At 37.0% G+C, this 12,355-nt stretch overlaps 1 protein-coding gene across 2 annotated transcripts in view; it reads left to right on the top strand.

The window, feature by feature from the left end:
* Positions 1-12,024, top strand: part of LOC109562705 (histone H2B 1/2-like) — a 59,573-nt gene extending 47,549 nt beyond the window's left edge. For both annotated transcript variants that reach the window (XR_011566732.1, XM_070790051.1), the window contains exon 3: positions 4,244-12,024. Coding sequence is in view for 1 of the 2 variants with exons in the window: in XM_070790051.1 (XP_070646152.1) it covers positions 4,244-4,497 (254 nt within the window). In the remaining variant the exon portion in view is untranslated. The remainder of the gene's footprint in view (positions 1-4,243) is intronic.
* The last annotated feature ends 331 nt before the right edge of the window (positions 12,025-12,355 follow it).

A 12,355-nucleotide genomic window follows, 5' to 3' on the forward strand; every position in this document is an offset into this window, starting at 1 on the left:
GACCAGATGCCATCATCTTAGTTTTCTGAATGTTGAGTTTTAAGCCCACTTTTTCACTCTCCTCTTTCACCTTCATCGAGAGGCTTTTTAGTTCCTCTTCACTTTCTGCCATAAGGGTGGTGTCATCTGGATATCTGAGGTTATTGATATTTCTCCCAGCAATCTTGATTCCAGCTGTGCTTCTTCCAGCCCGGCGTTTCTCATGATGTACTCTGCATATAAGTTAAATAAGCAGGGTGACAATATACAGCCTTGACGCACTCCTTTTCCTATTTGGAACCGGTCTGTTGTTCCATGTCCAGTTCTAACTGTTGCTTCCTTACTTGCATATAGGTTTCTCAAGAGGCAGGTCAGGTGGTCTGGTATTCCCATCTCTTTCAGAATTTTGCACAGTTTATTGTGATCCACACAGTCAAAGGCTTTGGCATAGTCAATAAAGTAGAAATAGATGTTTTTCTGGAACTCTCTTGATTTTTTGATGATCCAGCAGATGTTGGCAATTTGATCTCTGGTTCCTCTGCTTTTCCTAAAACCAGCTTGAATATCTGGAAGTTCATGGTTCACGTATTGCTGAAGCCTGGCTTGGAGAATTTTGAGTGGAGAATTTTGAGCATTACTTTACTAGGATGTGAGATGAGTGCAATTGTGTGGTAGTTTGAGCATTCTTTGGCATTGCCTTTCTTTGGGATTGGAATGAAAACTGACCTTTTCCAGTCCTGTGGCCAATGTTGAGGTTTTCCAAATTTGCTGGCATATTGAGTGCAGCACTTCCACAGCATCATCTTTCAGGATTTGAAATAGCTCAACTGGAATTCTATCACCTCCACTAGCTTTGTTCATAGTGGTGCTTTCTAAGGCCCACTTGACTTCACATTCCAGGATGTCTGGCTCTAGGTGAGTGATCACAGTATCGTGATTATCTTGGTTGTGAAGATCTTTTTTGTACAGTTCTTCTGTGTATTCTTGCCACCTCTTCTTAATATCTTCTGCTTCTGTTAGGTCCATACCATTTCTGTCCTTTATCGAGCCCATCTTTGCATGAAATGTTCCCTTGGTGGAGGTTCGTGACACTGTACAGAAGACAGGGGTCAAGACCATCCCCATGGAAAAGAAATGCAAAAAAAGCAAAATGGCTGTCTGGGGAGGCTTTACAAGTAGCTGTGAAAAGAAGAGAAGTGAAAAGCAAAGGAGAAAAGGAAAGATATAATCATCTGAATGCAGAGTTGAAATGTTAAGTCCAGTTAAATGTTAAATCTGCAGTGCTCAGATTTAACCATCAAAGGGACAAATAAAGTACTTCAATTCATTTGACAGAAATCTAACAGGAATGCATCCCAAAATAAATGTCTCTGGATGAAAAAACATTACAATACAGTCGAAGTTTGATCCAGTATTTTAAGGTCAAGAGCACATTTTGTCTTGTGTTTTATTCTCAATTCAAAACATCTGTCTTTATTAATAATGTGGTAAAATGGATCATGTAAGATTTGGTGCCAAAGGATTGACTCCCTAAAAGCCAAAAGAGAAGATACTCTTTAGGTGTTTCTTTGGATCTGCTGTGCTGAGAAAAAATATTATATGTGTATTACTATATATAAAAATTATTATTATAATTTATTTATATGTATAAATATATAGATTTATATTATATATATATAATTATATATATATATATACCTTTACCTTTGCTGCAATGAGAATTGAGTGATCTGAAAATTTTTGCTGCATAGAAAACTATCTCAGTCATTCATGACTTATTTTTTATTGACCAAAAACTAGATCATAGACTCAATTTTCTAAACCAGGGAAGATAAAACAAGACCTGTGAATGAGAACTCTATCTGAGTGAATAGAATATAGTTTTTCCATTTTATTTGAGAATATACTAGATACACAGAAGATAGAGATTGTAATTTTGGATCAAATAGAAGCTCAGAACCAACACATGGTATTTACTAATTAAAAAGTATTTATCTGCCTACCTTGGAAAACAGTGGACATAGATCATATTCTTCCAGTCTTGGAAAGTAGAGTCCATGGTGGGTAGTTTGTTTGCCCCTCCAGAACCTCTATTCATCTTTCTCTGTTTGCATTTTGGAGAGAGGCTGAGTTCTAAGCTAAATCAGTTGGTTCCCTGTTCTCTAGCATTCAGGTGATTTTGAGCGGTAGCTTGTCCTCCAAGAGATTTGGCGAATGGGAAAAAAGTATCTTCAGGTTTTTATTGCCCCAGTCAGTTTTCCTCAGGGGTTATTATGAGCTAGCTGTCTATCCAGCAGGTCACACCTCCCAAAAATGAGCCTTCCTGCTCTCTCGAAACTCACTTCACCTGTTTCCCATGGGACTCAGGACGGTGGCAGAACTCCACTGTTGTTAGCCTTAGGATATTGTGCTGTCCCTTACTGTTTCCCTACATCAGATCCATGGCTTTGACAAGAATCCATTTTGAAACTCTCCTCTATTTACTCAATTTGAAAGTGCCATTTTTTTGTTTCTGCTAAGACTCTAGATTGAACTACTCACATAAAGGTTAATACATTATTCTTAATTGTTCTTCAAACCTCTTTAAAATATTGGCATCAGCAGTGCTATTTAATCAATCTTAAATGCTATGCTTAAAGTATTTTTCAGTCCTCTAACTAGGTTTCAAAACAGAGTTGACCCTTGAGCAAAAGTGTCCACTTTTGAACTATTTGGTTCCACTTTTATTGGATTTTTTTCAGTAGTAATTGCTACAGTACTACATTGTTCATCTGCATCTGTGATTGGTTGAATTGAAGATGTAAAACTGTGGATAAGGAATTGCTAAGGAAGAGTGACTATAGATTAAAGGCAGATTTTTGATTGTGTGAAAGGTCGGCACCTATAATCTCAGCATTGTTCAAGGATGAACTGTATATACATTCATTATAAATTGAGAATTTATTTTTTAGTGCTTACTTGGGTGCACGTAACTTAGCAGAAAGATGTATCAACCATTAAACCAGCTCTCCAGATGCTGGCAGTAGATTAGGAAACATGGAAAATATTGAATATTGTAGATGACAGGCTTTGGAAATTTAGCACATGTACTGTAGTTCTGATTTCTAATTTTATATTTGACTTTGTTTTCAGTGTTTCTTTTGACCTCATTTACTTTTAGTCCATGTTAGTGTTGCTTTACGTGCTTTTGTTTTTATATTTTTCTGGTTAATTTGGGCAGCTGTATTCTGATTGTAATTACTTCTTTATTTAAAACAGTTTCCTAGTTTACACAATTTGAACACTATCTACTGTTTCTTGCTTTAAAAGAATGAGAAATTTGTGTACATATATCTTCCTACCTTCTCTGCTTGCTTCCATCATCTAAATTTTTTTTTAGTGGCATGCTTGCAGGGTACATCCTCTTCAATAACTGTAATTTTAAAAGCTGTTTAATATTATTAATATTTAAAATAATTCTGTGCTTATATAGTTTTCTTTTGTAGCATAACTTCTCCCATTTAGAGTTATTTGGGATCATTGGTTTTTTTTTGGTGGGTTTTGATATTAATACATTTTAAGGGCTCTTTTTATACTCTAGAGATTGTTTTATGCCATGTGCTCAGTCGTGGCCGACTCTTTGTGACCTCATGGACTGTAATCTGCCAGGCTCCCCTGTCCATAGAATTTACCAGGCAAGAATACAGGAATGAGTTGCCATATCCTCCTCCAGAGCATCTTCTGGACTCAGGGATGGACCCACATCTCTTGGGGCTGTTGCACTGCAGGCAGATTCTGTACCTGCAGAGCCATCAGGGAAGCCCATGTTGCAAATATCTCCTCCTAGCCTTTTCCTTTCCTATTAACTCTGCCTGTGACATTTGTCGGGCTTCCCTGGTGGCTCAGCAGGTTAAGAATCTGCGTGTAGTGCAAGAAACCCAAGAGATACGGGTTTGATCCCTGGGTTGGAAGATCCCCTGGAGGAGGAAATGGCAACCAACTCCTGTATTCTTGCCTTGGACATTCTGTAGACCCAGGAGCCTGGCAGACTACAGCCCACTGGGTCACAAAGAATCAGGCACGACTGAGCACAAGGCACATGGTATGACATCTGTCGTGAACACAGCTTCTGAATTTTAAGCTAGTCAAGTTTATCAAACATATGCCTTGTGATTTATATTTTTAAAATTAAAAAAGAAACTTCATTACCTTTATACTTTTATTGTTCATATTTAGTTTAAAAATTCACCTGTAGTTCTTAGTGTTTTTTTTTTTTTTTTACTAGCTAGTGAAACAGTACGCAAAATACCAGACACCGGCATCTCGTCCAAGGCCATGGGAATCACGAACTCCTTCGTCAACGACATTTTCGAGCGCATCGCTGGCGAGGCATCGTGCCTGGTGCATTACAACAAGCGCTCGACTATCACATCCAGGGAGATCCAGACCGCCATGCGCTTGCTGCTACCTGGGGAGCTGGCCAAGCACGCCATGTCCGAGGGCACTAAGGCTGTCACCAAGTATACCAGCTCCAAGTAAATATAATATGCCCAGCCGCTGTTAACGGAGAAGGCAATGGCACCCCACTCCAGTACTCTTGCCTGGAAAATCCCATGGACGGAGGGCCTGGTGGGCTGTAGTCCATGGGGTCGCTAAGAGTTGGACACGACTGAGAGACTTCACTTTCACTTATGCATAATACCATCTGCTAAGGGGTGCATGTTTTCCTTTCTGATATGTACTTATAATAACTAAGGTTTACTGAGAACTTACCCTATGCCTACAGCATTCTAAGTGCATAGTTCAACTAATTTTATAAAAACCCTATAATGAAGACTTTAAAAAAATAATAATGTATGTATTTTTAAAATTTCAGATTTATTGAGATATAATTTACATATAAAATTGTAAGCTATTTAAAAGATACACTGTGGTGATTTGCAATACCTGCAAATCCTCCCATTTAGTGAAAGGATGTGAAAGGATTCCTCCCATCTAGTTATTTAACCACACCCATCATTTTACATGTTTACCTTGAGGAAACGCCAAGTGAAATAAGCCAGACCAATAAAGAAAAATAACTGCATGGTATCACTTTTATGTAGAATATACAATTTTTTAAAAAGTTAAATTCAGAAGGATAGAGTATAAAAAATTATTTGGTGGGACCTGGGGAAGGGGTGGGTAAAAGTGTACAAACTTTTAGGTGTAAGATGAATAAGGTCAATATGTTCTTTATTACATATTGTTTACTTGTTTTATTGCTTTCCTTATCTTTTGGTTTAAACATAAGTATAACTCATATCTGGAGAAGAAAATGGCAATCCACTCCGGTATTCTTGCCTGGAAAATCCCATGGACAGAGGAGCCTGGTAACTAAAATATGTATTACTCACATGGTATATATATATTTCCTTCTTATTATCATCTGAATGTTCACCATCCAGACTTATTATTTGCTAAGTGGGAGAATGAAGGGGTGGAAGTGGGCACAGGGGGCAGTGTCAGCTAGCGTAAATTTTTAGAACATGTTTCACATAATTTGTGGATATATTTAATTTGAGTCAGATTACATTCATGAAGGTCATTATGTCTCACAGCAAACCCTCATAGAATAGAATTCTCTTCCATTATTTAATGATTATTTGTATCTTCTCAGTCATTTAAGTTTAGGGCAGCATAGCTGATTTAACATGAAGATCACATCTTTGTGCTGTCCCTCTTATAGGTTCATCTTCCCTAATACTCTGTTGAGTGGAAATAGTGACTTGTGACCCAACAGGAATTGCTTCTCTTCCCTTGTGGCTCATTGATAGCTCTCATTTTCAAAACTAATTATTCCAACAAAAGAATCTTGATTATGTTGTTTAGAAACTTCTCATAAACTTTTAGTAAAATCTGTAGACTCCTTAATTCCAAAAGCAAATATTTGTTTTAATGTACTCCAATGATTTGCTTCAAATTCTGGTATTAGCATGAAATTTTGTGAAATTTAAGAAAATCTGCAATGGCACCCCACTCCAGTACTCTTGCCTGGAAAATCCCATGGACAGAGGAACCTGGTAGGCTGCAGTCCATGGGGTCGCAAAGAGTGGGACATGACTGATCGACTTCACTTTCACTTTTCACTTTCATGCATTGGAGAAGGAAATGGCAACCCACTCCAGTGTTCTTGCCTGGAGAATCCCAAGGATGGTGGAGCCTGGTGGGCTGCCGTCTGTGGGGTCACAAAGCGTCAGACACGACTGAAGTGACTTAGCAGCAGCAGCAGCAACACTTTAGTTAATAATTTCCTCTTGTTTTTATTGTTACAAATATTTTCTAATTTTCCTTTGTATGGTTTTTTAGATACCACCCAACACTTAAAAGTAGATATTTAATTTTCAAATACGTGGGTTTTTAAAGTATCTTTGATATTAGTTTCTCATTTCAATGTTTTCTTCTCTATAATCATCTGTGTTTTTTAAGTCTTCTAACTTGAGGCTTTCAATGGCTAAATGAAAGATCTCTTTTGGTAAATGTCACAGCGCACTTGAAAATATGTGGCTTATTTTCAAATATCTTCTGATATTGATTTCTAACATAATTCCATAATTTTTGAGAGTTTGATATTGAAACCCAACTAAAAATCTTAATTTATCTACTTAAAAAATAATTGTAATATATATAAGAACTATATGTAAATTTGTTCTGTATTTTCCAAGTCTTCTGTAAATGTATTATTATACTTTTGTAATTTAAAAAATCAAAAGGAAAAAAATCAAAAAGAAAAAAAAGGGTACTTGATTACATTTGAATAAATATCCCCAGAAGGCAAACTGTATGCTCTCTTTTTAGGTTATTTTCCTTTCATGCCTAAAATTCATTATTTAAAAAATCTGATTTTTACTAGCATTCAAAGATAAATTGGTTGTTTTTCTCTTAATCAGTCAGACAATGAAGATTATATGTTGGAAATTTCATTTTCTTTCAAAACCTTTGTTGTTTGATGTACCATATTTTAGTGAAAAGGTGAATTTGTCTCATTTAGTATTTGGTATACCAGAACTTGGAGAAGGAAACGGCAACCCACTCCAGTACTCTTGCCTAGAAAATCCCATGGACTGAGGAGCCTGATAGGCTACAGTCCATGGGGTTGCAAAGATTTGGACACAACTGAGCGACTTCACTTTCATTTTTCACTTTCATGCATTGGAGAAGGAAATGGCAACCCACTCCAGTGTTCTTGTCTGGAGAATCCCAGGGACGGTAGAGCCTGGTGGGCCGCCGTCTGTGGGGTCGCACAGAGTCAGACACGACTGAAGCGACTTAGCAGCAGCAGCGGCAGCAGCCTACTGTAATCTGGGGCACAGTTGAAAACACTAGGTGTAGGAAATCTGTGTCCTATTCCCTCAGTTCAATCGCTCAGTCATGTCCGACTCTTTGTGACCCCATGAACTACAGAATATCAGGCCTCCCTGTCCATCACCATCTCTCAGAGTTGACTCAAACTCATGTCCATTGAGTCAGTGATGCTGTCCAACCATCTCGTCCTCTGTCGTCCCCTTCTCCTCCTGCCCTCAATCTTTCACAACATCATGGTCTTTTCCAGTGAGTCAGTTCTTTGCATCAGGTGGCCAAAGTATTGGAGTTTAAGCTTCAACATCAGTCCTTCCAATGAATATTCAGGACTGATTTCCTTTAGGATGGACTGGTTGGATCTCCTTGCAGTCCAAGGGACTCTCAAGAGTCTTCTCCAACACCGCAGTTCAAAAGCATCAATTCTTTGGTGCTCAGGTTTCTTTATAGTCCAACTCTCACATCCATACATGACTACTGGAAAAACCATAGCTTGACTAGATGGACCTTTGTTGGCAAAGGAATGTCTCTGCTTTTTAATATGACCAACCTAGGTTGGTCATAACTTTTCTTCCAAAGAGTAAGTGTCTTTTAATTTCATGGCTGCAGTCACCATCTGCAGTGATTTTGGAGCCCCCCAAAATAAAGTCTGTCACTGTTTCCACTGTTTCCCCATCTATTTCCCATGAAGTGATGGGACCAGATGCCATGATCTTAGTTTACTGAATGTTGAGGTTTAAGCCAACTTTTTCACTCCTCTTTCACTTTCATCAAGAGGCTCTTTAGTTCTTGATCACTTTCTGCCATAAGGGTGGTATCATCTGCATATCTGAGGTTATTAGTATTTTTCCTGGCAATCTTGATTCCAGCTTTTGCTTCATCCAGTCCAGCATTTCTCCTGATGTACTCTGCATATAAGTTAAATAAGCAGGGTGACAATATACAGCCTTGACCTACTCCTTTTCCTATTTGGAACCAGTCTGTTGTTCCATGTCCAGTTCTAACTGTTGCTTCCTGACCTGCATACAGATTTCTCAAGAGGCAGGTCAGGTGGTCTGGTATTCCCATCTCTTGAAGAATTTCCCACAGTTTGTTGTGATCCATACAGTCAAAGGCTTTGGCATAGTCAGTAAAGCAGAAGTTGATGTTTTGGGGGAACTCTCTTATTTTTTCGATGATCCGACAGGTGTTGGCAATTTGATCTCTGGTTCCTCTACCTTTTGTAAATCCAGCTTGAACATCTGGAAGTTCACAGTTCACGTATTGCTGAAGCCTGGCTTGTAGAATTTTGAGCATTACTTTACTAGCGTGTGAGATGAGTGCAATTGTGCGGTAGTTTGAGCATTCTTTGGCATTGCTTTTCTTTGGGATTGGAATGAAAACTGACCTTTTCCAGTCCTGTGGCCACTGCTGAGTTTTCCAAATTTGCTGGCATATTGAGTGCAACACTTTCACAGCATCATTTTTTAGTCTTATTCCCTAGACCTGCAACGAATGTCTGCATAACCAAATTATCCATTTCTCTGTTCTGGGCCTTGGTTTTCTTATATACAAAATAGAGAGTGGGCCAGATGGTATCTGATTCTTGCTCTTAAATCTATGAGTTTGGGGTGTAAATATGCTATGGAATTAAAAGAAGAAAATTAAAAAAAAAACTTTTTCATTTTTCCCTTGAAAATTCAATGGCCATAATTTTTATATTGAGTGTACAAGATTTCAAGTTAGCAGGCAATTGCCTGGAACATTTAAGACACTGTTTTAGCTATCAAACTTACATGATGAGATTTTCCTGGAATAAAGTCTACCTAAACAAATTTCCAAAGCACTCTATGGGATTCTAATCTGTGTCTATAAATTATTATACAGACCTAAGTGTTTAAGAGTCCAAGTTATTTTTACAAGTTGAATTGACATTCAAAAGTATGCCATGCTTGCAAGCCAGTAGCTCAATGAACAACTGCATACACATGATGTTTTTAACTCCTTTTATTCACTATTCAGACCACCAAAACACTTACATTCTAAATGTGATGTTTGACATTGTAATCCAATTTAGAAATGTTTAACTAGTAGAAATAATAACTGCCCTGGTAAAGGCATAAATGTTAAATGAGCTTCCTCATAAAATCATGTTCCAGGGTTGACATGATCCTGTGGCATGCAGAGAGTTATCATAAAATGACAAGCAAGACTAACTAGGTGTGAGAGATTGTTCCAAAAAAATTTCCAACCTCAATCATTCTAGCTAATTGAAGAACAAAAATAGGGTAACTTCTCTTCTGTGTTTAAAATTACAGCTTTATTGTTTGAAAGCTTAAGCAAAACCCATGATCTGTGTCTGGTGCAATCATTTCAGAGTCACTGGAGGGGAACAGGAAAGGGTGAATACGATACCAGGTACTTTTCTGGCTTCTCAAATATGGGATAAAATGATAATCAGGTAAAACAAACCTAGAATAGACTAAAACTGGCCTCTCCTCCAAGGGAATTTCCAGTTCGTGTAGTCCTAAGTGATAAACAAAAACAGCTTGGTCTGGGAAGATAATTTTTGCCAAGAATTTGAGTTTTGTAGCTGCTAAGTTGCTGCTAAGTCGCTTCAGTTGTGTCCAACTCTGTGCGATCCCATAGACGGCAGCCCAGCGGGCTCCCCTGTCCCTGGGATCCTCCAGGCAAGAATACCGGAGTGTGTTGCCATCATTGAGGTTATCACTTTAATTGATGATGTTTAAAAGTATGGCATTGAAATATGTATATCATGTATGAAACGAGTCGCCAGTCCAGGTTCGATGCACGATACTGGATGCTTGGGGCTGGTGCACTGGGACGACCCAGAGGGGTGGTATGGGGAGGGAGGAGGGAGGAGGGTTCTGGATGGGGAACGCGTGTATACCTGTGGCGGATTCATTTCGATATTTGGCAAAACTAATACAATATTGTAAAGTCTAAAAATAAAATAAAATTAAAAAAAAAAGAAAAAAAATAAAAGGATAAAGACATATACTCAAGGTCAAACACTAAGTTGAATAATGAGAATTGCAACTATAATATTTCTTGTGTTTGGTGAGACATTCTTGGGCTTGAGTTTTTGCCCAAAACCTGCATTAATGAGTAATTGTACACTGTCCTGTTATTCCTTCAAGCCCTTTGTCCAGGTGCTTGTAGGTCACTAGCTGATATCTACATTGCTCTTTGAACGGGACTCGATATCAAATTTGGGATGTGGTACTATTTATCCACGTTCTTTCTCTAAACTCCTCTGGATTCACCCTTCTCATGTTAAGTCCTTCCACATAAAAGACACAGGCAAAAGAAATCTTTCAGCTTATTTTCTGCCATCAGGAGGGGACTCAGCACTAATACCTCATAAAGGCTATTTGTTTTCACACTAAAGTAAGGAGGCCCTATGCTAGATACATAGCTATATCACAATGATAGAAATCTATCACCAGAAGTACACATGTTGAAGAAAAAAATTCTATAAATTTCAGCAAAATATATGAAAGAAAAAAAAAAAACACAACCCTTTCCCAGATTTCCATATACTTACAGAATAAATAGATAGGAGAAATAAGATAAACAGATAAGAATTACAATAAATATAAAATGATCAATTCTCTTCTTCCAAAAATAGACACTTTTGAATTGGGTAAAATCAGGTTAATAAGTTAATGAAAAAACTAACAACAACAACAAAAAACAATTAAACACTATTCTGAAGAATACTTATAATTTTTAAAAAGTTGAAAACAAAGTTAAAATTAACATAGTGTGTGTGTGTGTTAGTCTCTCAGTCATGTCCCACTCTTTGCGACCCCATGGACTGCAGCATGCCAGGCTCCTCTGTCCATGGGATTTTCCAGGCAAGAATGCTAGAGTGGGTTGCCATTTCCTTCTCCAAAATATAACATATGTCAGGCAAATTCTAATCTATATTTAACAAAGTCTAACAAAATACAGAAACATCAAATGAGGGAAAGAAGATATTTTTATTGTTCTCTTCTGAATTTTTTTAATTTCTTCAGAATATATTGCTCTTTGTGTTTACTACTTTTTAGATTTTTTAAAATATACTAATTTTAGGAGGTTTTGAATCTAGGCATATGAATGGGATTTTATTTAGGGTGTGCGTGTGTGCATGTTGATGGTTTTTGATACCTAGTATCAAAATGATTGAGCAGTTTTCTGTCTACAATTTATGATTTAGAAAAGTTTATGTAAACATAGGACCTATTTGTTTCTCTGGGTCAGAATATATCTTTAAATATACTTTCCTGTTCATTCTATGGTGTTGAATTTTCAGTTTTACAGCCATATTTGGTATAAACATTACTCATTTATATCTATATATTTAGGTTTATATAGATATATAGCTATAAATGAGAAACACTTATATATTTTAAACATCTATTTTGCTAGATTTTAAAATATATTATAATAAAGTTTAAAGGAGTAGTGCCTCATTCGCTCATTTGTAATTTCATAAGGAACCAACATTATAGAACAAATTGTAGTCTTCTTTTCTTTAGAGATATGAGAGGATGAAAATCTATGTATTTTAACCTGCTAGGCTTGGGATTTGGAATTTGATAGAAGCAAACTATTTTATGAAGTCCTTATTCAGGGGGCATTTGATTTCTGCAACTAAATGTATGCCTTGTGGAAGTCAAGTATTACTCTTTTTTGTTGCTGCTCCTCCTACTTATAAATTAATAAGTGCAAGTTGCTAATTCTCTGCCTCAGTCTTCTACATTTTCTGGAATTGCAAACTCCTCAAAGAAAACCACTTTTTTTTTTTTCATTTTATATTCTCAGAGCCTAGCACGGTACCTGGAATATATTAGTTGATCAATATATGTTTATTATTTGAGCTATAAACTGATGAAGTGTAGAATGCAGGTTAAATTTCATATTTTTTGAATAATAGTCAATATAAATGATGATAATGGTTTTCTACTAAGATTGTAAATTCAGAGAATGGAAATATCATCGTATAAGAGGTGAAAAGCCAATTACAAGAATATTAATCCCTGCTTCTGAAGGCCTCATATGCTGGTGCCAT

Source organism: Bos indicus, chromosome 1, assembly GCF_029378745.1.
Source record: "Bos indicus isolate NIAB-ARS_2022 breed Sahiwal x Tharparkar chromosome 1, NIAB-ARS_B.indTharparkar_mat_pri_1.0, whole genome shotgun sequence".
Lineage (NCBI taxonomy): Eukaryota > Metazoa > Chordata > Mammalia > Artiodactyla > Bovidae > Bos > Bos indicus.